Below are 23,556 nucleotides of genomic sequence, written 5' to 3'. Positions count from 1 at the left end.
TGTTTGGGGATGCGCTGACGGACCTAGTTTCCACAGCTACAGCAGGTAAATCAAATTTTTTACCATATATTCCCCAACAGCAAAAGAAAGTAACACCCTATCAGATGCAGTCCTTTCGGTCGCACAAGTCCAAAAGAGGTCGGGGATCCTCTTTCCTCGCCAGAGGTAAGGGCAGAGGCAAGAGAGCACCTGCTATTTGTGGTCCCGAAACCGGACGGTTCGGTCAGACCTATTTTGAATCTGAAATCCCTAAACCTGTACATAAAAAGATTCAAATTCAAAATGGAATCTCTCAGAGCGATAATAGCCAACATGGAGGAGGGGGAGTTTATGGTGTCTCTGGACATAAAGGATGCGTACCTTCATGTTCCCATATATGCCCCCCATCAGGAATACCTGAGATTCGCTGTACAGGATTGTCATTACCAATTTCAGACGTTGCCGTTTGGACTCTCCACGGCCCCGAGGATTTTCACCAAGATAATGGCGGAAATGATGGTGGTCCTGCGCAAGCATGGAGTTACAATTATCCCATACTTGGACGATCTCCTGATAAAAGCGAGATCAAGGGAGAAATTGCTGAGCAGTGTGGCGCTCTCTCTGAGAGTGCTCCAGCAACACGGTTGGATTTTAAATCTACCAAAGTCACAGTTGATTCCGACAACTCGACTACCGTTCCTAGGTATGATACTGGATACGGAACAAATGAAGGTCTTCCTCCCAATAGAGAAAGCCCAAGACATCCAGAACATGGTCAGAGACCTGCTAAAACCGAAGAGGGTGTCAGTTCACCAATGCACTCGAGTTCTGGGGAAAATGGTGGCGGCCTACGAGGCCATTCCCTTCGGAAGGTTCCATGCAAGGACTTTTCAATGGGACCTTCTGGACAAGTGGTCCGGGTCCCATCTGCACTTACATCGGAAAATAACTCTGTCCCCAGGGACCAGAGTGTCCCTCCTGTGGTGGTTGCAAAGTGCTCACCTCCTAGAAGGTCGCAGGTTCGGAATTCAGGATTGGATCCTGGTTACCACGGACGCGAGCCTCCGAGGATGGGAAGCGTTCACACAGGGAAAAATTTTCAGGGTCTTTGGTCAGACCAGGAGTCCTGTCTACACATCAATGTGTTGGAACTCAGGGCCATTTACAACGGCCTTAGACAAGCGGAGAGTTTTCTTCGAAACCTACCAGTTCTGATTCAATCAGACAATGTCACAGCAGTGGCTCATGTGAACCGCAAAGGCGGATCAAGAAGCATAGTCGCAATGGCGGAAGCCACAAGGATCCTTCGCTGGGCGGAAAATCATGTAAGCGCTCTGTCAGCTGTCTTCATTCCGGGAGTGGACAACTGGGAAGCAGACTTCCTCAGCAGACACGATCTCCATCCAGGAGAGTGGGGACTTCATCAAGAAGTCTTTGCAGACGTAACACGTCTTTGGGGAACTCCTCAAATAGACATGATGGCGTCACGCCTCAACAAAAAACTTCGGAGGTATTGCGCCAGGTCTCGGGACCCTCAGGTCAAGTAGCAGTAGACGCTCTGGTAACACCGTGGGTGTTCAAATCGGTCTACGTGTTTCCTCCTCTTCCTCTCATCACAAAGGTGTTGAGGATCATAAGACGAAGAAGAGTACGAACGATACTCGTTGTCCCAGACTGGCCTCGAAGGGCCTGGTACTCGGATCTACAAGAGATGCTCACAGGAGATCCCTGGCCTCTTCCTCTGAGGGAAGACCTGTTGCAGCAGGGGCCCTGTGTATTTCAAGACTTACCGCGGTTACGTTTGACGGCATGGCAGTTGAACTCCGAATCCTAGCGAAAAAGGGGATTCCGGAAGAGGTCATCCCTACTTTAATAAAGGCTAGGAAGGAGGTGACGATAAAACATTATCACCGTATCTGGCGAAAGTATGTGTCTTGGTGTGAGACCAAGAATGCACCTACAGAAGATTTTCATCTGGGTCATTTTCTCCACTTCCTACAGACAGGAGTGGATATGGGCCTGAAATTAGGCTCTGTTAAGGTACTGATTTCGGCCCTCTCGATTTTCTTTCAAAAGGAATTGGCTTCTCTTCCAGAAGTCCAGACGTTTGTAAAGGGAGTGCTGCACATCCAGCCCCCTTTTGTGCCTCTAGTGGCACCATGGGACCTGAACGTGGTGTTGCAGTTCCTAAAATCACACTGGTTTGAACCAATTAACAAGGTTGAGTTGAAATTTCTTACCTGGAAGGTGGTCATGTTGTTGGCCTTAGCATCGGCAAAGCGAGTGTCAGAATTGGCGGCTTTGTCACACAAGAGCCCCTACTTGATTTTTCATGTGGATCGAGCTGAATTGAGGACACGTCCGCAATTTTTGCCTAAAGTGGTTTCTTCGTTCCATATGAATCAACCTATTGTGGTGCCTGTGGCTACAAGTGACCTGGAGGATTCCAGATCGCTGGACGTAGTCAGGGCCTTAAAAATGTATGTAGCCAGGACGGCTAGAATTAGGAAAACAGAGGCTCTGTTTGTCCTGTATGCGGCCAATAAGATTGGCGCTCCTGCTTCAAAGCAAACTATTGCTCGTATGATCTGTAATACGATTCAGCAGGCTCACTCTACGGCTGGATTGCCGGTACCAAATTCGGTTAAGGTCCATTCCACTAGGAAGGTGGGCTCTTCTTGGGCGGCTGCCTGAGGCGTCTCGGCATTACAACTTTGCCGAGCGGCGACTTGGTCGGGGTCAAACACTTTTGCTAAATTCTACAAGTTTGATACCCTGGCTGATGAGGACCTAGCGTTTTCTCAGTCGGTGCTGCAGAGTCATACGCACTCTCCCGCCCGATTGGATGCTTTGGTATAAACCCCATGGTCCTTACGGAGTCCCCAGCATCCTCTAGGACGTAAGAGAAAATAAGATTTTAAACCTACCGCTAAATCTATTTCTCCTAGTCCGTAGAGGATGCTGGGCGCCCGTCCCAGTGCGGAAACTCTGCAAGACTTGTATATAGTTGTTGCTTACATAAGGGTTATGTTACAGTTGACATCGGTCTTGGGCCGTTACTATTGTTTGTTCATACTGTTAACTGGTTATGTATGTTCCAGGTTACATGGTATGATTGGTGTGGGCTGGTATGAATCTTGCCGTTGGATTGCTAAATCCTGCCTTGTATTGTCCATCTCCTCTGGGCAGTTCTCTAACTGAGGTCTGGAGGAGGGGCATAGAGGGAGGAGCCAGTGCACACCCATAGTCAAAGTTCTTTTTAGGTGCCCTATCTCCTGCGGAGCCCGTCTATACCCAATGGTCCTTACGGAGTCCCCAGCATCCTCTACGGACTAGGAGAAATAGATTTACCGGTAGGTTTAAAATCTTATTTTTACACACTATATGACAGAGAAAACGCCAGGACAAAACTCCCTATCTATTAACTACAACTCCCTATAAGTGAAGTTGAACAGTTTGAACGTCCCAGGCAAAAGCAGAGGGTGTTTTCAGATTTTTTTTTTTACACCTGGCTGGGGTAGGAAAACAACCTCACATAAACAGCACTATTTTGTGATCGAGGTGTGAGCACACATAGGTCTGTGAACTTATCATGGATTGTGTGTGTTTTAGGCTGAAAATACATATTTTTTCAAGAAAAGAAAAAAAGAAAAAAAGAAAGAGTTGAATGGAATAGCCAGAAGCAAAACATTGGGGAGTAGACTAGATAAAAAAAATGTATCCCGAAAAAAAATCCCCCATCAACACCCCCCCCCCTTCAAGATCCGGACATACGTGTTTTTAAAGAAAAAAAAAAAAGAATTTACTCACCTGTAATTCTATTTCTCGTAGTCCGTAGTGAATGCTGGGTACTCCGTAAGGACCATGGGGAATAGACGGGCTCCGCAGGAGACTGGGCACTCTTAAAAGAAAGATTAGGTACTATATCTGGTGTGCACTGGCTCCTCCCTCTATGCCCCTCCTCCAGACCTCAGTTAAGGAAACTGTGCCCGGAAGAGCTGACATTACTAGGAAAGGATTTGGAATCCAGGGTAAGACTCATACCAGCCACACCAATCACACCGTACAACTTGTGATAACTATACCCAGTTAACAGTATGAATAACAACTGAGCCTCATGTAATAGATGGCTCATAACAATAACCCTTTATTTAAGCAATAACTATATACACGTATTGCAGAAAGTCCGCACTTGGGACGGGCTCCCAGCATCCACTACGGACTACGAGAAATAGAATTACCGGTGAGTAAATTCTTATTTTCTCTGACGTCCTAGTGGATGCTGGGTACTCCGTAAAGGACCATGGGGATTATACCAAAGCTCCCAAATCAGCGGGAGAGTGCGGATGACTCTGCAGCACCGAATGAGCAAACTCAAGGTCCTCCTCAGCCAGGGTATCAAACTTGTAGAATTTTGCAAAAGTGCACCAAGTAGCAGCTCGGCAAAGTTGTAAAGCAGAGACCCCTCGGGCAGCCGCCCAAGAAGAGCCCACCTTCCTTGTGGAATGGGCTTTCACTGATTTAGGATGCGGCAGTCCAGCCGCAGAATGCGCAAACTGAATCGTGCTACAGATCCAGCGAGCAATAGTCTGCTTTGAAGCATGAGCACCCAGCTTGTTGGGTGCATGCAGGATAAACAGCGAGTCAGTTTTTCTGACTCCCGCCGTCCTGGAAACATAGATTTTCAGGGCCCGGACTACGTCCAGCAACTTGGAATCCTCCAAGTCCCTAGTAGCCGCAGGCACCACAATAGGTTGGTTCAAATGAAACGATGATACCACCTTAGGGAGAAATTGGGGACGAGTCCTCAATTCTGCCCTTTCCATATGGAAGATCAGATATGGGCTTTTACATGACAAAGCCGCCAATTCTGACACACGCCTAGTCCAAGCTAAGACCAAAAGCATGACCACTTTCCACGTGAGATATTTTAACTCCACGGTCTTAAGTGGCTCAAACCAGTGGGATTTTAGGAATCCAACACAACGTTAAGATCCCAAGGTGCCACTGGAGGCACAAAAGGGGCTGAATATGCAGCACCCCTGTAACAACGTCCGAACTTCAGGCAGTGAAGCCAGTTCTTTTTGAGAGAAAAAGGGTTAGGGCCGAAATCTTGGCCTTTATGGATCCTAATTTTAGGCCCATAGTCACTCCTGACTGTAGGAAGTGCAGGAATCGACCCCGCTGGAATTCCTCTGTAGGGCCTTCCCGGCCACACACTAAGCAACCTATTTTCGCCATATACAGTAAAAAAGTCTTGCTGTCACGTCTTTCCTAGCCTTTATCAGCGTAGGAATAACTGCATCCGGAATGCCCTTTTCCGCTAGGATCCGGCGTTCAACCCCTGTTGCAACATGTCCTGTCTGAGAGGCCATGGGTCCTCTGAGAGCATTTCTTGCAGTTCCGGGTACCGAGTCCTTCTTGGCCAATCCGGAGCAAAGAATATTGTTCACACTCCTCCTTTTATTACAATTCTCAGCCCTTGGGTCTGAGAGGAAGAGGAGGGAATACATAGACCGACTGGAACACCCACGGTGTTACTAGTGCGACCACAGCTATCGCCTGAGAGTCCCTTGACCCAGCGTAAAACCTTTTTTATCTTTTTATTGAGGTGGGACGCCATCTAGTCCACCTGAGGCAGTTCCCATCAATTTGCAAAACTGCGTGAAGACTTCCTGATGAAGTCACCACTTTCCCGGGTGGAGGTCGTGCCTGCTGAGGAAGTCTGCTTCCCAGTTGTCCACTCCCGGAATGAACACTGCTGACAGTGCGCTTACTTGATTCTCCGCCCAGCGAAGAATTCTGGTGGTTTCTACCCTCGCCACCCTGCTCCTTGTGCCGCCTTGGCGGTTTACATGAGCCCCTGCGGTCTGACTGGATCAGAACCGGTTGGTCGCGAAGCAGGAACTTCGCTTGACTTAGGGCGTTGTATATGGCCCTTAGTTCCAGGATATTGATGTGAAGGCAAGTCTGTTAGCTTGACCACAAACCTTGGAATTTTCTTCCCTGTGTAACTGCCCCCCACCCTCGGAGGCTTGCATCCGTGGTCACCAGGACCCAGTCCTGAATGCCGAATCTGCGGCTCTCGAGAAGGTGAGCACTCCGCAGCCACCACAGGAGAGACACCCTGGCCCTGGGGGATAGGGTGATTAACCGATGCATCTGAAAATGTGATCCGGACCACTTGTCCAGTAAGTTCCATTGTCCTTGCATGGAACCAGCCGAAGGGGATGGCCTCGTATGATGCCACCATCCTTCCCAGGACTCGAGTGCAGTGATGCACTGACACCTGTTTTGGTTTTCAATAGATTCCTGACCAGTGTCATGAGCTCCTGAGCTCTCTCTATCGGGAGATAAACCCTTTTCTGGTCTGTGTCTAGGATCATGCCTAGGCGAGGCAGATGAGCTGTAGGAACCAACTGCGACTTCGGAATATATAGAATCCAGTCGTGTTGCCGTTTCACTTCCAGAGAAGGTGATACGCTGTCCAGCAACTGCTCTCTTGATCTCGCTTTTATGAGGAGATCATCCAAGTATATGATAATAGTGACACCTTGCTTCCGCAGGATCACCATCATATCCGCCATTACCTTGGTGAAATTGGTAATGACAATCCCGTACCGCAATTCTGAGGTACGCCTGATGAGGTGGATAAATGGGGACATGAAGGTATGCATCCCTTACGTCCCGATTCACGATAAAGTCTCCCCCTGTTCAGGCTTGCAATGACCGCTCTTAGCGATTCCATCTTGAACTTGAACCTTTTCAGGTATATGTTCAGGGATTTTAATTCAATATGGGTCGAACCGAACCGTCTGGTTTCGGGATTATAACATGGTCGAATAATAACACCCTCTTGTTGAAGGAGGGGACCCTTGACCACCACCTGTTGAAGATACAATTTACGAATTGCAGTTAACACCGGCTCCCTCTCTTGGGGGGAAGCCCGCCGGGTCCTCGGTGAGGGGGCATCTTCTCACAGTCCAGCCTGTATCCCTGCGATACAATTTCTATTGCCCAGGGATCTAACAGGGAGTGAACCCACTTGTGGCTGAACTTACGAAGGCGTGTCTCCACCGGGCCTAGCTCCGCCTGTGGAGCCCCAGCGACATGCGGTGGATTTTTGTAGAGGCCGGGGAGGACTTCTGTTCCTGGGGACTAGCTGTGTTGTACAGCTTCTTTCCCCTGCCCCCGGCTCTGACAAGAAAGGACGCACCTCAGACTTTCTTGTTTCTTTATTCGAAAAGCTGCATTTAATAATGTCGTGCTTTCCCAGGCTGTGCAGGAATATAGGGCAAACTAGCAGAATTACCAACTATAGCTGTGGAGACCAGGCCCGAGAACCTTTCTCCACACAATCCTCAGCCTTCCATATGCCTCTTAAGTCGGCATCATCTGTCCAATGTATATTCTACAGGACACGTCAAGCAGAAATCGACATAGCTTTTGACTCTAGGACCCAGTATACTCATGTCCCTTTGGGCATGCTTTATAATTATATATCTAGACAGCATCTTAAAATATTTATATGCATACTAGGGTCTCAATCTCTGCTGATAAGGTACCTGTCCACGCTGCCACAGCGCTATAAACCCATGCCGACACAATCGCCGGTCTGGGTAGTATACTAGAATGTGCACACTATCTGCAGGATCCCTTAGAATAGCTAGCGCAAACAGGACACCCAAGGGGAAGATTCTCAACACATCCTGGCCCTAGTGGGGAAAGGATACAGCCTGAGAATTCTCTTGTGGGAAGCTGCCGTCTCTTGTCTGGAGATTCCCACTCATTTTCCTCATGAGAGGAGGGAAATTTACCTCAGCATTCTTCCCCTTAACATGTGTACTCTCGTGTCAGGGACAGATGAGTCATCAGTGATATGCAAATCATCTTTTATTCCAATAATCATATATTGAATATCTTTTAGCCCTCTTGGCTGTAACTTTGCATTATCTTAGTCGTCAGTGGAGTTAAACTCCGTGTCGATACCAGTGTTTGTTATTTTGGATAGTGAACATAGAGAGACTCTGAAGGACTCTGTGACATAGGGACAGACCAGGGTAGATTTCCTTTCTGTTCCCTAACCTTTTGTGCAATAATTTTACCTCAGCACTTACACATATCCAAACAGGTGTCGGCGTTGTCTACGGAGACACCCTCCCACACACATATCCGCTCTATCACCTCCTTAGAAGAGCCTTTTACCTCAGACATGTCGACACATGCGCACCGACACACACAGGGGATGCTCTATTTGAAGATAGTTCCCCCACCAGGCCCTTTGGAGAGACAGAGAGAGAGTATGCCAGCACACACCACAGCGCTATATAATACAGGGATGTACACTATACTGAGTGATTTTTCCCCTATAGCAGCTTATATACACAGTTTTGCGCCTAAATTTATGTGCCCCCCCCCTCTCTTTTTTACCCTTTGTGTACCAGGATACTGCAGGGGAAAGCCTGGGGAGTTTTCTTCCAGCTGAGCTGTGAAGAGAAAATGGCGCCGGTGTGCTGAGGAAGAAGGCCCGGCCCCCTCAGCGGCGGGCTTCTGTCCTTTTATGTACTTTAATGGCGGGGTTTTTTACACATATACAGTACTAGACTGTATTATGTGTGTTTTTATTGCCAAAAGGTAATCTAATTGCTGCCCAGGGCGCCCCCCCCCCAGCGCCCTGCACCCATCAGTGACCGGAGTGTGTGGTGTGCTAAGGGAGCAATGGCGCACAGCTGCAGTGCTGTGCGCTACCTTTATGAAGACTGGAGTCTTCAGCCGCCGATTTTCAACTTCTCTTCGGTTCTTCTGGCTCTGCAAGGGGGACGGCGGCGCGGCTCCGGGACCGGACGACCGAGGACTGGGCCTGTGTTCGATCCCTCTGAAGCTAATGGTGTCCAGTAGCCTTAGAAGCCCAAGCTAGCTGCAAGCAGGTAGGTTCGCTTCTCTCCCCTCAGTTCCACGTAGCAGTGAGTCTGTTGCCAACAGATCTCACTGAAAATAAAAAACCTAACAAATACTTTCTTTTCTAGGAAGCTCAGGAGAGCCCCTAGGGTGCATCCAGCTCTGGCCGGGCACAGATTCTAACTGAGGTCTGGAGGAGGGGCATAGAGGGAGGAGCCAGTGCACACCAGATATAGTACCTAATCTTTCTTTTAAGAGTGCCCAGTCTCCTGCGGAGCCCGTCTATTCCCCATGGTCCTTACGGAGTACCCAGCATCCACTAGGACGTCAGAGAAAATGGCTAATTGAATATCCCCCATAGAGTTTTATGATGCATAAAATAATCTACTTATATAAGCAGTACAGTATTTTAAATAATATATTTTATTCACAGATTCATTTAGTTTGCATAAAATAAAATAAATGTCCAATAAAAGAGAACCTTAATTAAAGTCTTCCTGTTACACGATGCTACAGGTACTAGTATCAGAAACTGCACTGTAGCTCATTTAGGTGGCTATTACATTTCACTTCTTCCAGTTCTTCAGGATCTTCTCAGCTGCATCCAAAGTTTCATCTTGCTATACAAAACATAGAAATTATAACATTAATGTATCACTTTACTTTATAGTAAACAGTATTATTCTAATGTGGGCGATACATCTACCCAGCAATTCCCCAATGACAATCTAATTATCAAACTCCTATGATCAGCAATTAGTCTGGGAATTGGCAAAATTGTACCATATCGTACTGAGTGCAGAACACGAACAACCCTGCATAACCCATAATTCCATCTACACACCAGCACTGAACGTTAAAGGCGGTACTAACGGAGCGATCGCTGCTTAAAATCTAAGCAATCTGACTAGATTGCTTAGATTTTAAGCAGTGATCTCCCCGTGTGTACCCCTCTCAGCGATAGCGATGCGCAGCCCTGCACATCGCTATCGCTGGTGCTAGATTGGGTGAAATGAGCGCCCCCCCGCACGCTCAGCACACATCTCTCCCCACATCTGCCAGTGAGTACTGGCCTTTACTTTAATCCGATCTCCCTGTTACAACCCAGTTACCCTTCTTCAGACACTAGTGGAAACACGGCTGTATTATGTGCTGCTATTTATCGCCTGTCTTCTGTACACTTGTTTCCAGAGCACACAAGATATGAACTCTGCATCACTCTCTGTAGCGAGAACACTGATCCATGAATCAATCCATGTTTTCTTGTACTAGCAAACTTGCTCAGTTCCAGTAGCACCCATGCTGCTGCTGCTCTGAATGTCAGCAAATAGGTATCATACTCAAGATATATAAAAAGATTGCAATCAGAAATTAAATAGAAACGTAACATAAATATACCCTTATTAGGAAGCTAAATTAGAAAAACAAGGCATTCCCAATGGATGTGATTCCACAGAAGCCTGTAAAGAAGTGAAAAAGTCGGCACCAAGGGAAGACATGCAAATGGCTATGTTGTAGGCTTTCTATAAGGTTTAAAGCATACACATTGTCTGTATATCATGGTCCTATAGCATTAGCTCACTAACTGGTTGAACAGTAACGCATACACTCACATACAGTAGGGCCTAATTCAAGGTTGATTGCAAAATAACATTTCCTTCTAATGGGCAAAACCATGTGCACTGCAGGGGAGGCAGATATAACATGTGCAGAGAGAGTTAGATTTGGGTGTGGTGAGTTCAAACTGAAATCTAAGTTTCAGTATAAAAATAAAGCAACCAGTATTTACCCTGCACAGAAACAAAATAACCCACCCAAATCTTAAGGTGCATACACACGGTGAGATCCTTGCTATGCCCTATTTTGACTATGAAATTTCCCTTGAACTCCCCCAGAGCCCAGAAGCACCGATTTTAACTATCTGTACTTTCAATTTTAACTATGTACAATTTTGACTAAAGGGGGGTACTCACGGAGCGATCGCTGCTTAAAATCTAAGCAATCTGACTAGATTGCTTAGAATGTAAGCATGATCTGTCCGTGTGTACCCCCCCCCAACAGCGATAGCGATGCGCAGCCCCGCGCTTCGCTATCGCTGGTGCTAGATTGGCCTGCATGCAAGCGGTATAACACCTTCTGATTTGCACTAACTTTCCTTACAATTTTGACTATATATAGTCAAAATCGAAAAGGATTTATCTCACCGTGTACACACCGTAACTCTCTCTGTACATGTTATATCTGCCCCCTGCAGTGCACATGGTTTTGCCCATTAGGGGAAAATTTTATTTTGCAATCGACCTTGAAGTAGGCCCATAGTCTGTATATAATGGTCCTATAGCATTGATTGATTTTTTTTTTCTATACAAAAAGCGAAAGATGATTTCAATACATACTATACAAATGACTGCTTAAATCATACTTGCATTCTGTCCTGGAACATACGGGAGACTGCAGAATCTCGGGTGGCAATCCCGGATGCCAGAAAAGTGGGCAAGTCTCCCGCAGTCAATCAGGAAGTGGCCAGTCAGTGTGGCATGAGAACGCTGTTCTTGCTGAATCTCAACACCACTTCACAATGCCTGTGATTGCGACTTGTATAGCAGAGGGTGGGTCCATGATATGCAATCACAACGTCACACCCCCTGCACCACCCACACCCTCCCCTCTCCGAACCGGGTGACACCACCCGGAGGAGCAGCTGGAAACTCTGCAACTATGGCTTAAGCAGTAGTAAATATATAAGCATCAAAAGAGTAGTGTCACAATGGCTATCTACAGATTTTGGTCTTGCTGTCATTTTGGGACGCAATAATTTTGTATGTCTTAAATGTATCCTTATTAACTACTGAGTAAAATAATAACGAGAGGTGAGAGAGCTGTTTTTACAAAAGGAAGTCTATCAAGCATTCTACTACTCTGTTGTCCAATACAAGTCGCTGTTCCACTGCAATCTTTGCCTAATATTTAATTTTACTTTGGCCAGGAACGGAATATCATTCATCTCTGTAATACATACATAAATGCATAGATATCGTGGACAACCCTGTAAGAATACTGTACAGCCTTACCTTGATGAAACAGAATCGTACATATTTTTCAAACTGTTTTCTAGTTTCAGGTCCACAAAATGCGGTTATAGGTATAGCGGCTAGTTTCTGGAATAGAAAAAAAGATATACAACTGACATGTTAGCAGAATTAATGTATAGTTACATCAATCACACTTTGTAGAACGTAAAACTGGAAGTTACTTTCTATAATAGGAGATGCTGCAATGGTTATTACATTAGCATGGTAGCTATATAAAATAATATCAAGTTGGGCCCGTCTACTCATGTTAATTGACTTTTACATTTGGAACACTGCAGGACTGAAGATTTCCTGTTAATAAATAAAAGATGTAAAGGTCTTTGTATTTAATTCTACAAAAATTAGATTTTTACACTTAGTAATTACTGTGAATACCATATTCTCTTGTCTATGTCTACCTTCCAACATCTAGAGGCTGAGGGGGTCATTCCGAGTTGATCGCTCACTAGCTATTTTTTGCAGCGCTGCGATCAGATAGTCACAGCCTATGGGGGAGTGTATTTTCGCTTTGCAAGTGTGCGAACGCTTGTGCAGCTGAGCAGTACAAAAAAGTTTTGTGCAGTTTCTGAGTAGGTCTGAACTAACTCAGCCGCTGCGATCACTTCAGCCTGTCCGGTCCCGGAACGGACGTCAGACACCCGCCCTGCAAACGCTTGGACACGCCTGCGTTTTTCCAACCACTCCCTGAAAACGGTCAGTTGACACCCATAAACGCCTTCTTCCTGTCAATCTTCTTTGATCGGCTGTGCGAGTGGATACTTTGTTAAATCCATCGCCCAGCACCGATCCGCTTTGTACCCGTACGACGCGCGTGCGCAATGCGATGCATACGCATGCTCAGTTTTGCAGAGTATTGACCTGATCGCAGTGCTGCAACAAAATTGCTAGCGTGCGATCAGGTCGGAATGACCCCCTGAGTCAATAAGCTCCACCACCCAATCTTCCGGATCTCTGCACGATCAGACGCAAACCTTACACCTACCCACCCAGAAATGCCCATTTTTAATAGAAACTATTGCGTTCTGCAAATTTGGATGGTCCTGTTAATACTAGGAGAGTTGGGAGGTATGCGTACAGTATATGAGAGTTGTAGGTGAGCCCCTTACAAGTTAAGAAAAATAAATATGTTTTTTTACAAAAACAATGAGAATGCGCTACCTCAATCTGATATGATTTTTAATATTTTTATAAAACCATACACATCACATTGATACCGGCCAGTATCTTAAAACTAAAAAATAACAATTACTATACACATGTACAGTGCAAGGTATATTATATATATATATATATATATATATATATATATATATTCAATTAATAAAATGTGTTCCTTAAGGAATAAAACCTGTTTAAATAACCAATGTTAAGGCAGTCCATATATTTTTATATTCCACTAAGCAATTTTATGGCAGTCCGTGCCCTCTCACATCTGTGAGTTTCCCATTCACATGTAATGACGTTTTTGCAGCTTTATAGTACTCTTGTGCAAATAGCAGTCTTTGTTTCACTGCACCGTGTATCCAGTACACTATTATAGCTACCTTGCATGTCTCTTTGCCCGTATTTCCTTTGGGCAATCCTCCGTTCCCCTCCCGGCTAGTGCTTTTAATTTTAGCCTTATCTGGAGTCCCGTGGGTACTTGGAGATAAATGCTCACCAGTTACCCCTTAGCACTGGGGTTTTCCGATGCTCTCACCGGCCGGCCGGTATGCTCGTGCTGTGTAACAAGCTGCGCCCCGGGTAGGAAAATATATTTCTTTTTCTTGGATTTTATTATAATGGGCTTGACCAATTACCCCTGAGAATTGCGGCACTTCATCTGATTAATAGCGCCAGGAAGGTTTGGTTATTTTTTTCCCTTACAAGTTAATTAGTGAAAAACAATGTCAATATTTATAGATTGTTTCTAGATACAAAACAGAGCAGCTACTATGTATGAGAACAATTTACTCACTTTGGTTGTAATCATCCACTTTACAAATTTGTAATCATAAGGTTCATCGCCCTTTATATGGGAAAGATCCACTCCTTCAATAGATAACAAAATGATTTAAGACAAAGATGTGTGACATTTCAAGCAAGCCTTTTATATGACAAGTTACTAACCCTTTATATATTCACAACCTTTAAAACACTGTGCGCTCTAAGTAACAAACAAAGGGGGGTATCCAACTAGCTGCGCTAATTTTTTGCAGGCTATTATCGTGATTTTAGCCTGACGGTCATTTTCAGGCTATCCAATTGTATCCGTTTTTACTGGCTCAAAAAATGTCCTATTTTCAGCCGATAACACATGGGATACGGCATAAGTTCCTGGACCAATGAGTTATCGCAACTGTGAGGGCTGGTTTTCCGGTATAGGGGCTAACTGGATACTGCACTTTGTTGGAAACACATTTTTCTATATACAGGATTTCTCAGTCATTGTCCTACGGATTTTAATTTGATACTATTGACCATGTCTATTCATAGGGCCTTCATAACAAAGCTACCTTTATGTTCTCCTCTTTAACTATCCCTAATTGCAAGAAATGGTTGAAAATGACCCTTATTGGGTAGACATGAGATGTCATCAGGTGATGGCCTTTTATATAAGCGTTACTCCACAGACAGCCAGCTCAGGAGAGGATTTCTCAGTGACAGGTTACAGAAGTGTTATTCCATCAGCTGATTGTGCACAGTGCCACAGCCTTTCCTTCTCTAACCATACTGACAACTGAAGAAAGATTTTTTTTCCTCCAGACACTGGATGATTTAGGTTTGTGTTGTGTTTTTTTTGTACTTTTTGTTGCACTAAATAAATGGTCTGGGTACGGAAAGTCGATGTTGACTGAACATGTCGATGTATATCAACTAGACAGTTATGTAATGTCAACATGTTAAAATGTCGACATTTCATTCTGGCAGGCCAGCAGTGACTTGCATTCTCCTGGTGGCTGAAGTGTCGTCGTTCGGGTCCTGGCAGTCATATGAGTGTCACTTCTATGTCACCGAAGTAGCAGCGTTACCCTCCTGCGGCCTTACCCCAATGTTGACATTCTGACAATGTTGACTTTCAAATGTCAACATTCTGAGAATAGCAACATACTGCAAGGTCAACATTTTAACAATGTCCACATCATAACTGTTGACATTATCAATGTCGACTGTGTTATTGTTGATCTTTGACTATACCTGTAAATACATATTTAAATAAGATAAACAAGTTATTTTGTGTTGTAGCCTTTCAATATATAGTTCCAGAAGTCTATAAAAATAATCCACTAGGTGGCAGCAGACAACAAAATAATCCCCAATTCTAATTCTACACTCATATAATGAGCACCTAGAAATGTGTCGGTCTGTCATGGCTTGTGGCTGAAGGAGCTATGCCCCACACACACAAAAAAAGTTTGTATTCATTATTATTTGAATGAGTATTGATAAAAAAAAAAAAATATATATATATATATATATATATATATATATATACACACACAATAAGAATTTACTCACCGGTAATTCTATTTCTCGTAGTCCGTAGTGGATGCTGGGAACTCCGTAAGGACCATGGGGAATAGCGGGCTCCGAAGGAGGCTGGGCACTCGAGAAAGATTTATGACTACCTGGTGTGCACTGGCTCCTCCCACTATGACCCTCCTCCAAGCCTCAGTTAGGACACTGTGCCCGGACGAGCAGACATAATAAGGAAGGATTTAGAATCCCGGGTAAGACTCTTACCAGCCACACCAATCACACCGTACAACTCGTGATACTATATCCAGTTTGACAGTATGAAAACAACTGAGCCTCTCAACAGATGGCTCAACAATAACCCCTTAGTTAACAATAACTATTTACAAGTATTGCAGACAATCCGCACTTGGGATGGGCGCCCAGCATCCACTACGGACTACGAGAAATAGAATTACCGGTGAGTAAATTTTTATTTTCTCTAACGTCCTAGTGGATGCTGGGAACTCCGTAAGGACCATGGGGTTTATACCAAAGCTCCCAAACAGGCGGGAGAGTGCGGATGACTCTGTAGCACCGAATGAGAGAACTCCAGGTCCTCCTCAGCCAGGGTATCAAATTTGTAGAATTTTGCAAACGTGTTTGCCCCTGACCAAGTAGCTGCTCGGCAAAGTTGTAAAGCCGAGACCCCTCGGGCAGCCGCCCAAGATGAGCCCACCTTCCTTGTGGAATGGGCATTTACAGATTTTGGCTGTGGTATGCCTGCCACAGAATGTGCAAGCTGAATTGTACTACAAATCCAGCGAGCAATAGACTGCTTAGAAGCAGGAGCACCCAGCTTGTTGGGTGCATACAGGATAAACAGCGAGTCAGAGTTTCTGACTCCAGCCGTCCTGGAAACATATATTTTCAGGGCCCTGACAACGTCTAGCAACTTGGAGTCCTCCAATTCACTAGTAGCCGCCGGCACCACAATAGGCTGGTTCAGGTAAAACGCTGACACCACCTTAGGAAGAAATTGGGGACGAGTCCTCAATTCTGCCCTATCCATATGGAAAATCAGATAAGGGCTTTTACATGATAAAGCCGCAAATTCTGACCCTCGCCTGGCTGAAGCCAAGGCCAATAACATGACCACTTTCCACGTGAGATATTTTAGATCCACGGTTTTTAGTGGCTCAAACCAATGTGATTTTAAGAAAACTCAACACCACGTTGAGATCCCAAGGTGCCACAGGGGGCACAAACGGGGGCTGAATATGCAGCACTCCTTTCACAATGTCTGAACTTCAGGTACTGAAGCTAATTCTTTTTGAAAGAAAATCGACAGAGCCGAGATCTGTACTTTAATGGAGCCTAGACTTAGGCCCATATTCACTCCTGCTTGCAGGAAATGTAGAAATCGACCTAGTGGAAATTCCTCTGTTGGGGCCTTTTTGGCCTCGCACCATGCAACATATTTTCGCCACATGCGGTGATAATGCTTTGCCGTAACATCTTTCCTGGCTTTAATAAGCGCAGGAATGACTTCTTCCGGAATACCCTTTTCCTTCAGGATCCGGCGCTCAATCGCCATGCCGTCAAACGCAGCCGCGGTAAGTCTTGGTACAGACAGGGCCCCTGCTGCCGCAGGTCCTGTCTGAGCGGCAGAGGCCATGGGTCCTCTGATATCATTTCCTGAAGTTCCGGGTACCAAGCCCTTCTTGGCCAATCCGGACCCACGAGTATCGTTCTTACTCCTCGCCATCTTATTATTCTCAGTACCTTTGGTATGAGAGGCAGAGTAGGGAACCCATAAACCGACTGGTACACCCACGGTGTCAGTAGAGCGTCCACAGCTATCGCCTGAGGGTCCCTTGACCTGGCGCAATATCTCTTTAGTTTTTGTTGAGGCGGGACGCCATCATGTCCACCTGTGGCCTTTCCCAACGGTTTACCAACAGCAGGAAGACTTCTGGATGAAGTCCCCACTCTCCCGGGTGTAGGTCGTGTCTGCTGAGGAAGTCTGCTTCCCAGTTGTCCACTCCCGGAATGAACACTGCTGACAGTGCTAGTACGTGATTTTCCGCCCATCTGAGAATCCTTGTGGCTTCTGCCATTGCCATCCTGCTTCTTGTGCCGCCCTGTCGGGTCACATGGGCGACTGCCGTGATGTTGTCTGACTGTATCAGTACCGGCTGGTTTTGAAGCAGGGGTCTTGCCTGACTTAGGGCATTGTAAATGGCCCTCAGTTCCAGAATTTATATGTAGGGAAGTCTCCTGACTTGACCATAGGCCCTGGAAGTTTCTTCCCTGTGTGACTGCTCCCCAGCCTTGAAGGATGGCATCCGTGGTCACCAGGACCCAGTCCTGTATGCCGAAACTGCGGCCCTCTAGAAGATGAGCACCCTGCATCCACCACAGTAGAGACACCCTGGTCCTTGGAGACAGGGTTATCATTTGATGCATTTGAAGATGCGATCCCGACCACTTATCTAAGAGGTCTCACTGGAAGGTCCTCGCATGGAACCTGCCGAATGGAATTGCTTCGTATGAAGCCACCATTTTTCCCAGGACTCGTGTGCAACGATGCACCGATACCCTTTTTGGTTTTAGGAGGTCTCTGACTAGAGATGACAGCTCCTTGGCTTTCTCCTGCGGGAGAAACCCTTTTTTCTGTTCTGTGTCCAAAATCATCCCCAGGAACAGTAAGCGAGTGGAAGGAACCAGCTGTGACTTTGGAATGTTCAGAATCCAGCCATGCTGTTGTAGCACCTCCTGAGATAGTGCTACTCCGACCAGTAACTGCTCCCTGGACCTTGCCTTTATAAGGAGATCGTCCAAGTATGGGATAAATAAAAACTCCCTTTTTTTTTTGAAGGAGTATCATCATTTCTGCCATTACCTTGGTAAACACCCTCGGTGCCGTGGACAGTCCAAACGGTAGTGTCTGGAATTGGTAATGGCAATCCTGTACCACAATCTGAGGTACTCCTGGTGAGGAATGTAAATAGGTACATGCAGGTAAGCATCCTTGATGTCCAGGGATACCATGTAATCCCCCTCGTCCAGGCTTGCAATAACCGCCCTGAGCGATTCCATCTTGAACTTTGTTATGTAAGTGTTCAAGGATTTCCATTTTAAAATGGGTCTCACCGAACCGGCTGGTTTCGGTACCACAAACAGTGTGGAATAGTAACCCCGTCCTTGTTGAAGTAGGGGCACCTTGACTATCACCTGCTGGGAATACAGCTTGTGAATTGCCTCTAGCACAGCCTCCCTGCCTGAGGGAGTTGTCGGCAAGGCAGATTTGAGTAAACGGCAGGGGGGAGACGCCTCGACTTCCAGCTTGTACCCCTGAGATACTACTTGAAGGATCCAGGGATCCACCTGTGAGCGAGCCCACTGATCGCTGAAATTTTTGAGGCGGCCCCCCACCGTACCTGGCTACGCCTGTGGAGCCCCCGCGTCATGCGGTGGACTCAGAGGAAGCAGGGGAAGAATTTTGATTCTGGGAACTGGCTGCTGGTGCAGCTTTTTCCCTCTTCCCTCGTTTGACCCGCCTGCTTTTTTGAAGGCGAAAGGACTGTACCTGATAATACAGTGCTTTTCTTAGGCTGTGAGGAAACCTGAGGTAAAATATTTTCATCCCAGCTGTTGCTGTGGATACGAGGTCCCAGAGACCATCCCCAACCAATTCCTCACCCTTATAAGGCTCTATGTGCCTTTTAAAGTCAGCATCACCTGTCCAGTGTCGGGTCTCCAATACCCTCCTGACAGAATGGACATTGCAATAATTCAGGATGCCAGCCGGCAAAATATTCCTCTGTGCATCCCTCATATATAAGACGACGTCTTATGTTCGCAAAATAGTATCCCTGTTTGAAAGGGGTACAGACCACGCTGCAGCAGTCTGCAGGTCTCAGTCTAGTACCTGAGTGTGTAATTACAGACTTCAGGATAGCCTCCTGCTATTTATCAGCAGGTACCTTCAAAGTGTCCGTATCCTAAGACGGCAGTGCCACCTTGACAAACGTGTGAGCGCCTTATCCACCCTAGGGGATATCTCCCAGCGTAACTTATCCTCTGGCGGGAAAGGGTACGCCATCAGTAACTTGTTAGAAATTACCAGTTTCTTATCGGGGAAACCCACGCTTTTTCACACTTCATTCACTCATTTAATGGGGGAACAAAACACTGCCTGCTTTTTCTCCCCACACATAAAACCCTTTGTTTTTAGTGGTACTTGGGTTAATGTCAGAAATGTGTAACACATTTTATATTGCCGGGATCATGTAACGGATGTTCCTAGTGGATTGTGTATATGTCTCAACCTCGTCGACACTGGAGTCAGACTCCGTGTCGACATCTGTGTCTGCCATCTGAGGGAGCGTTGATGGCCTTTGAGACGTCTGGGCAGGCGTGGGCTGAGAAGCCGGCTGTCCCATAGCTGTTACGTCATCCAGCCTTTTATGTAAGGAGTTGACACTGTCGGTTAATACCTTCCACCTATCCATCCACTCTGGTGTCGGCCCACAGGGGCGACATCTCATTTATCGGCATCTGCTCCGCCTCCACATAAGTCTCCTCATCAAACATGTCGACACAGCCGTACCGACACACCGCACACACACAAGGAATGCTCCAATGAGGACAGGACCCACAAAAGCCCTTTGGGGGGACAGAGTGAGAGTATGCCAGCACACACCAGAGCGCTATATAATGCCGGGACTAACTGAGTTATGTCCCCTATAGCTGCTTTTATATAATTTATACTGCGCCTAAATTTAGTGCCCCCCCTCTCTGTTTTAACCCTGTTCTGTAGTGTAGACTGCAGGGGAGAGCCAGGGAGCTTCCCTCCAACGGAGCTGTGAGGGAAAAATGGCGCCAGTGTGCTGAGGAGATAGGCTCCGCCCCTTTTTCGCGGACTTTTCTCCCGCATTTTTATGGAATCTGGCAGGGGTTAATATACATCCATATAGCCCTGGGGGTTATATGTGATGTATTTTTGCCAGCCAAGGTGTTTATATTGCTGCTCAGGGCGCCCCCCCCCCCAGCGCCCTGCACCCATCAGTGACCGGAGTGTGTGGTGTGCATGAGGAGCAATGGCGCACAGCTGCAGTGCTGTGCGCTACCTTGGTGAAGACTGATGTCTTCTGCCGCCGTTTTTCCGGACCTCTTCTTGCTTCTGGCTCTGTAAGGGGGACGGCGGCGCGGCTCCGGGACCGAACACCAAGGACTGGGCCTGCGGTCGATCCCTCTGGAGCTAATGGTGTCCAGTAGCCTAAGAAGCCCAATCCGGCTGCAAGCAGGCGAGTTCGCTTCTTCTCCCCTTAGTCCCTCGCTGCAGTGAGCCTGTTGCCAGCAGGTCTCACTGAAAATAAAAAACCTAAATCTATACTTTCTTTCTAAGGGCTCAGGAGAGCCCCTAGTGTGCATCCAACCTCGGCCGGGCACAAGATCTAACTGAGGCTTGGAGGAGGGTCATAGTGGGAGGAGCCAGTGCACACCAGGTAGTCATAAATCTTTCTAGAGTGCCCAGCCTCCTTCGGAGCCCGCTATTCCCCATGGTCCTTACGGAGTTCCCAGCATCCACTAGGACGTTAGAGAAATATATATATACACATACATACAGTATATACATATATATTTGTTTATTATGGGCTGCACAAATAAGTCGTCTATTTTGTAGCCCTATGAACAGCTCTGTTCTACAAATCTGTGCATATCACAAAGGAAACACAAAGTCCTTTCTCTGCATTTCAGTAGGAACTCCAGTCCTCTCTCAGTCCCAACCTGCAATAGTTCGCTGGTTGTTATAACTAATTTGTCTAAATGACTGAGTTTGTCCGTTTTCCAGCTTTTTGGAATGAATGGTTGATAGTCATTTACTCCCATACATTACCAAATTTGAAGATAATCTTAATCTTAAAGTGTATAGTTCGTTATACACATAAACACACGTATGTTGTGAGCGTATGTGTGCTAGTTCATTAAGTCAATACACTGACTAGAACTTTGACAAAATAAGGACTTACTATATTGTTATATTATCGTGCTAGTACATTAGTACTAATTGTACTGTACTATATTTAAAAGAATATATTTACTATATCTAAAAATAAAAAGCCTGGAATAAATTGTGATAAAATGTAATGCTGTGTATTCATACATCTAGCCCAATAGGCCACGCAGTGGGAGATATCTGGCGCGAGAGAGCCACCAGGTCCTTATGATAGCGCCAGGCGTCTTTTTTGCGGAAAAAAAACATCTTAGCTGCAACACAACGCGACTAGGATGTACCAGGAGACTGTGCGGATTTAATTTGATAGTAGGACACTTGTATACTGTGTGTGACTGAGTCTGTATACAGAACAGTACATTGTAGCTCTTTATATACAGATTCAGAGCCTCAATCGCACACAGATATATAGTGGATGTAGTTATGTGACCGGCAGTCTCCTGACGCCTGCATCCCGACCCCTCTAAATCCAGACAGTCGACCCCGGCGTCGGTATGGTAACCATCACGATCACAAATGCAGGTCACCCATATCCAACCCATATACAAGTGTCACATAGCAAATTAATCAGCACAGTCTCCTGGTGCGTCCAAGCTGCATGACGCTTCAACTAAGATGCATGTGTATACTTACACAATTACACTACTGCAAACTGTCTATTGTTTGTTTTCAGGTAAACAGACAGCTCTTCTTGCACAATCAGTCGAGAGCCCAGGCGCTTGTGACCAGAACTGGATCAAGATCTGGGGGGTCCCCTAAGCACCAAACTTGTAGGTGCCCCTATCAAATACTAAGATAGATAGATAGATAGATAGATAGATAGATAGATAGATAGATAGATAGATAGATAGATAGATAGATAGATAGATAGATAGATAGATAGATAGATAGATACTGTACACACACATAAAATATACAGTCTCTCAGAGCTAGCTCAATATGTCAGTCCAGTGTCAGACATATACGGTACACAAATAAAGGGACTGGGACACGCACAGAGACAAGTGGGAAGGATGGGATGGCCAGGTGAAACTGATGTATCCGATCTGTGACTGGATACAAGTTGAATGTGCTTTGGTACATACCCTCTCAGCAGCGATGCAACTTGTGCTTATGGCTGTGGGCTTTGTAAAAAACGGTGTACGTGTGAGTTTGTCTATCTGCTTTTATACATATAAATATATATATATATATATATATATATATATATATATATATATATATATATATATATAAATGTAGTCGGCGGCACTCTAAGGACTTAATCAGGTGAATAAATGAGACCACCCCGTTTAGACAAGCTTAACGTTTCGGTCTTTATTGACCGTCTTCAGAAGCAACAATGAACAGAGTAAAACACATCTTACCTTAAATAACAGAATCTAATCACCACAAGTGCAGGTGCCCACGGAGTTCCGTGTAGCTACATCCGGTTACGTCATCAACTGCGGACCACGAAGTCCCGTCTCTGGCGCATACCGGCTTGCGTGCTCCCATCACCATGGAAACTTCAACATAAACAAAAGTGGCAGCTCATTTAAAACATCATCCACAGTTCTTGTGCATTAACAGTACTTCATACCAATATAATCGCAACATTACATAATCGAACCATACTATTTCCCGACTAGCATATAGACAGACTTTAATAAAAAATCTCTTATAGAAAACAAGAAAGGGACAAAGTTTCATTTAGCCCATGAGGAGACACCGTCCTGAGTCGGTGTATCCAACGAGCCTCCTTTTGTAAGAGCTGTTTAGCTCTATCACCTCCCCGCTTTGTGAGCGGTACCTGTTCTAAAATTCTATATCTCAATGTGGATAAATTATGCCCGCACTGCTTAAAATGTTTTGCAACGGGTTGATCTATTACCTGCCCCTCCAGTGCTTCAATATAAAGTTCGCTTTTAACATTCAACCTGAAACCATACATTTCCTTGATGTGAGAATTACACTGACTGCAGGTAAACTCTCTACTTCAATCTACAACAAACCTACTGATGTAAATAGCCTGTTACATGCATCAAGTTATCATCCTGCCCCCCTGAAATATGGTTTACCATATTCCCAACTTTTACGGGTGCACCGCATCTGCAGTAATTTGGAGGATGAGAAGAAGCAGATGGATGA

At 45.7% G+C, this 23,556-nt stretch overlaps 1 protein-coding gene across 5 annotated transcripts in view; it reads right to left on the bottom strand.

Annotated features, from left to right (window-relative positions):
* Window positions 1-9,281: 9,281 nt before the first annotated feature.
* The window catches only part of KYAT3 (kynurenine aminotransferase 3), a 255,249-nt gene continuing 240,974 nt past the window's right edge, over window positions 9,282-23,556 (bottom strand). For all 5 annotated transcript variants that reach the window (XM_063939940.1, XM_063939941.1, XM_063939942.1 and 2 more), the window contains 3 exons: window positions 13,927-14,000; window positions 11,949-12,035; window positions 9,282-9,497 (listed from right to left, as the gene is read on the bottom strand). In XM_063939940.1, coding sequence (XP_063796010.1) covers window positions 9,444-9,497; window positions 11,949-12,035; window positions 13,927-14,000 — 215 coding nt within the window. In that variant the 3' untranslated portion in view covers window positions 9,282-9,443. The remainder of the gene's footprint in view (window positions 9,498-11,948; window positions 12,036-13,926; window positions 14,001-23,556) is intronic.

Source organism: Pseudophryne corroboree, chromosome 9 (genome assembly GCF_028390025.1).
Source record: "Pseudophryne corroboree isolate aPseCor3 chromosome 9, aPseCor3.hap2, whole genome shotgun sequence".
Lineage (NCBI taxonomy): Eukaryota > Metazoa > Chordata > Amphibia > Anura > Myobatrachidae > Pseudophryne > Pseudophryne corroboree.
This window is presented reverse-complemented; position numbering and strand designations above follow the sequence as displayed.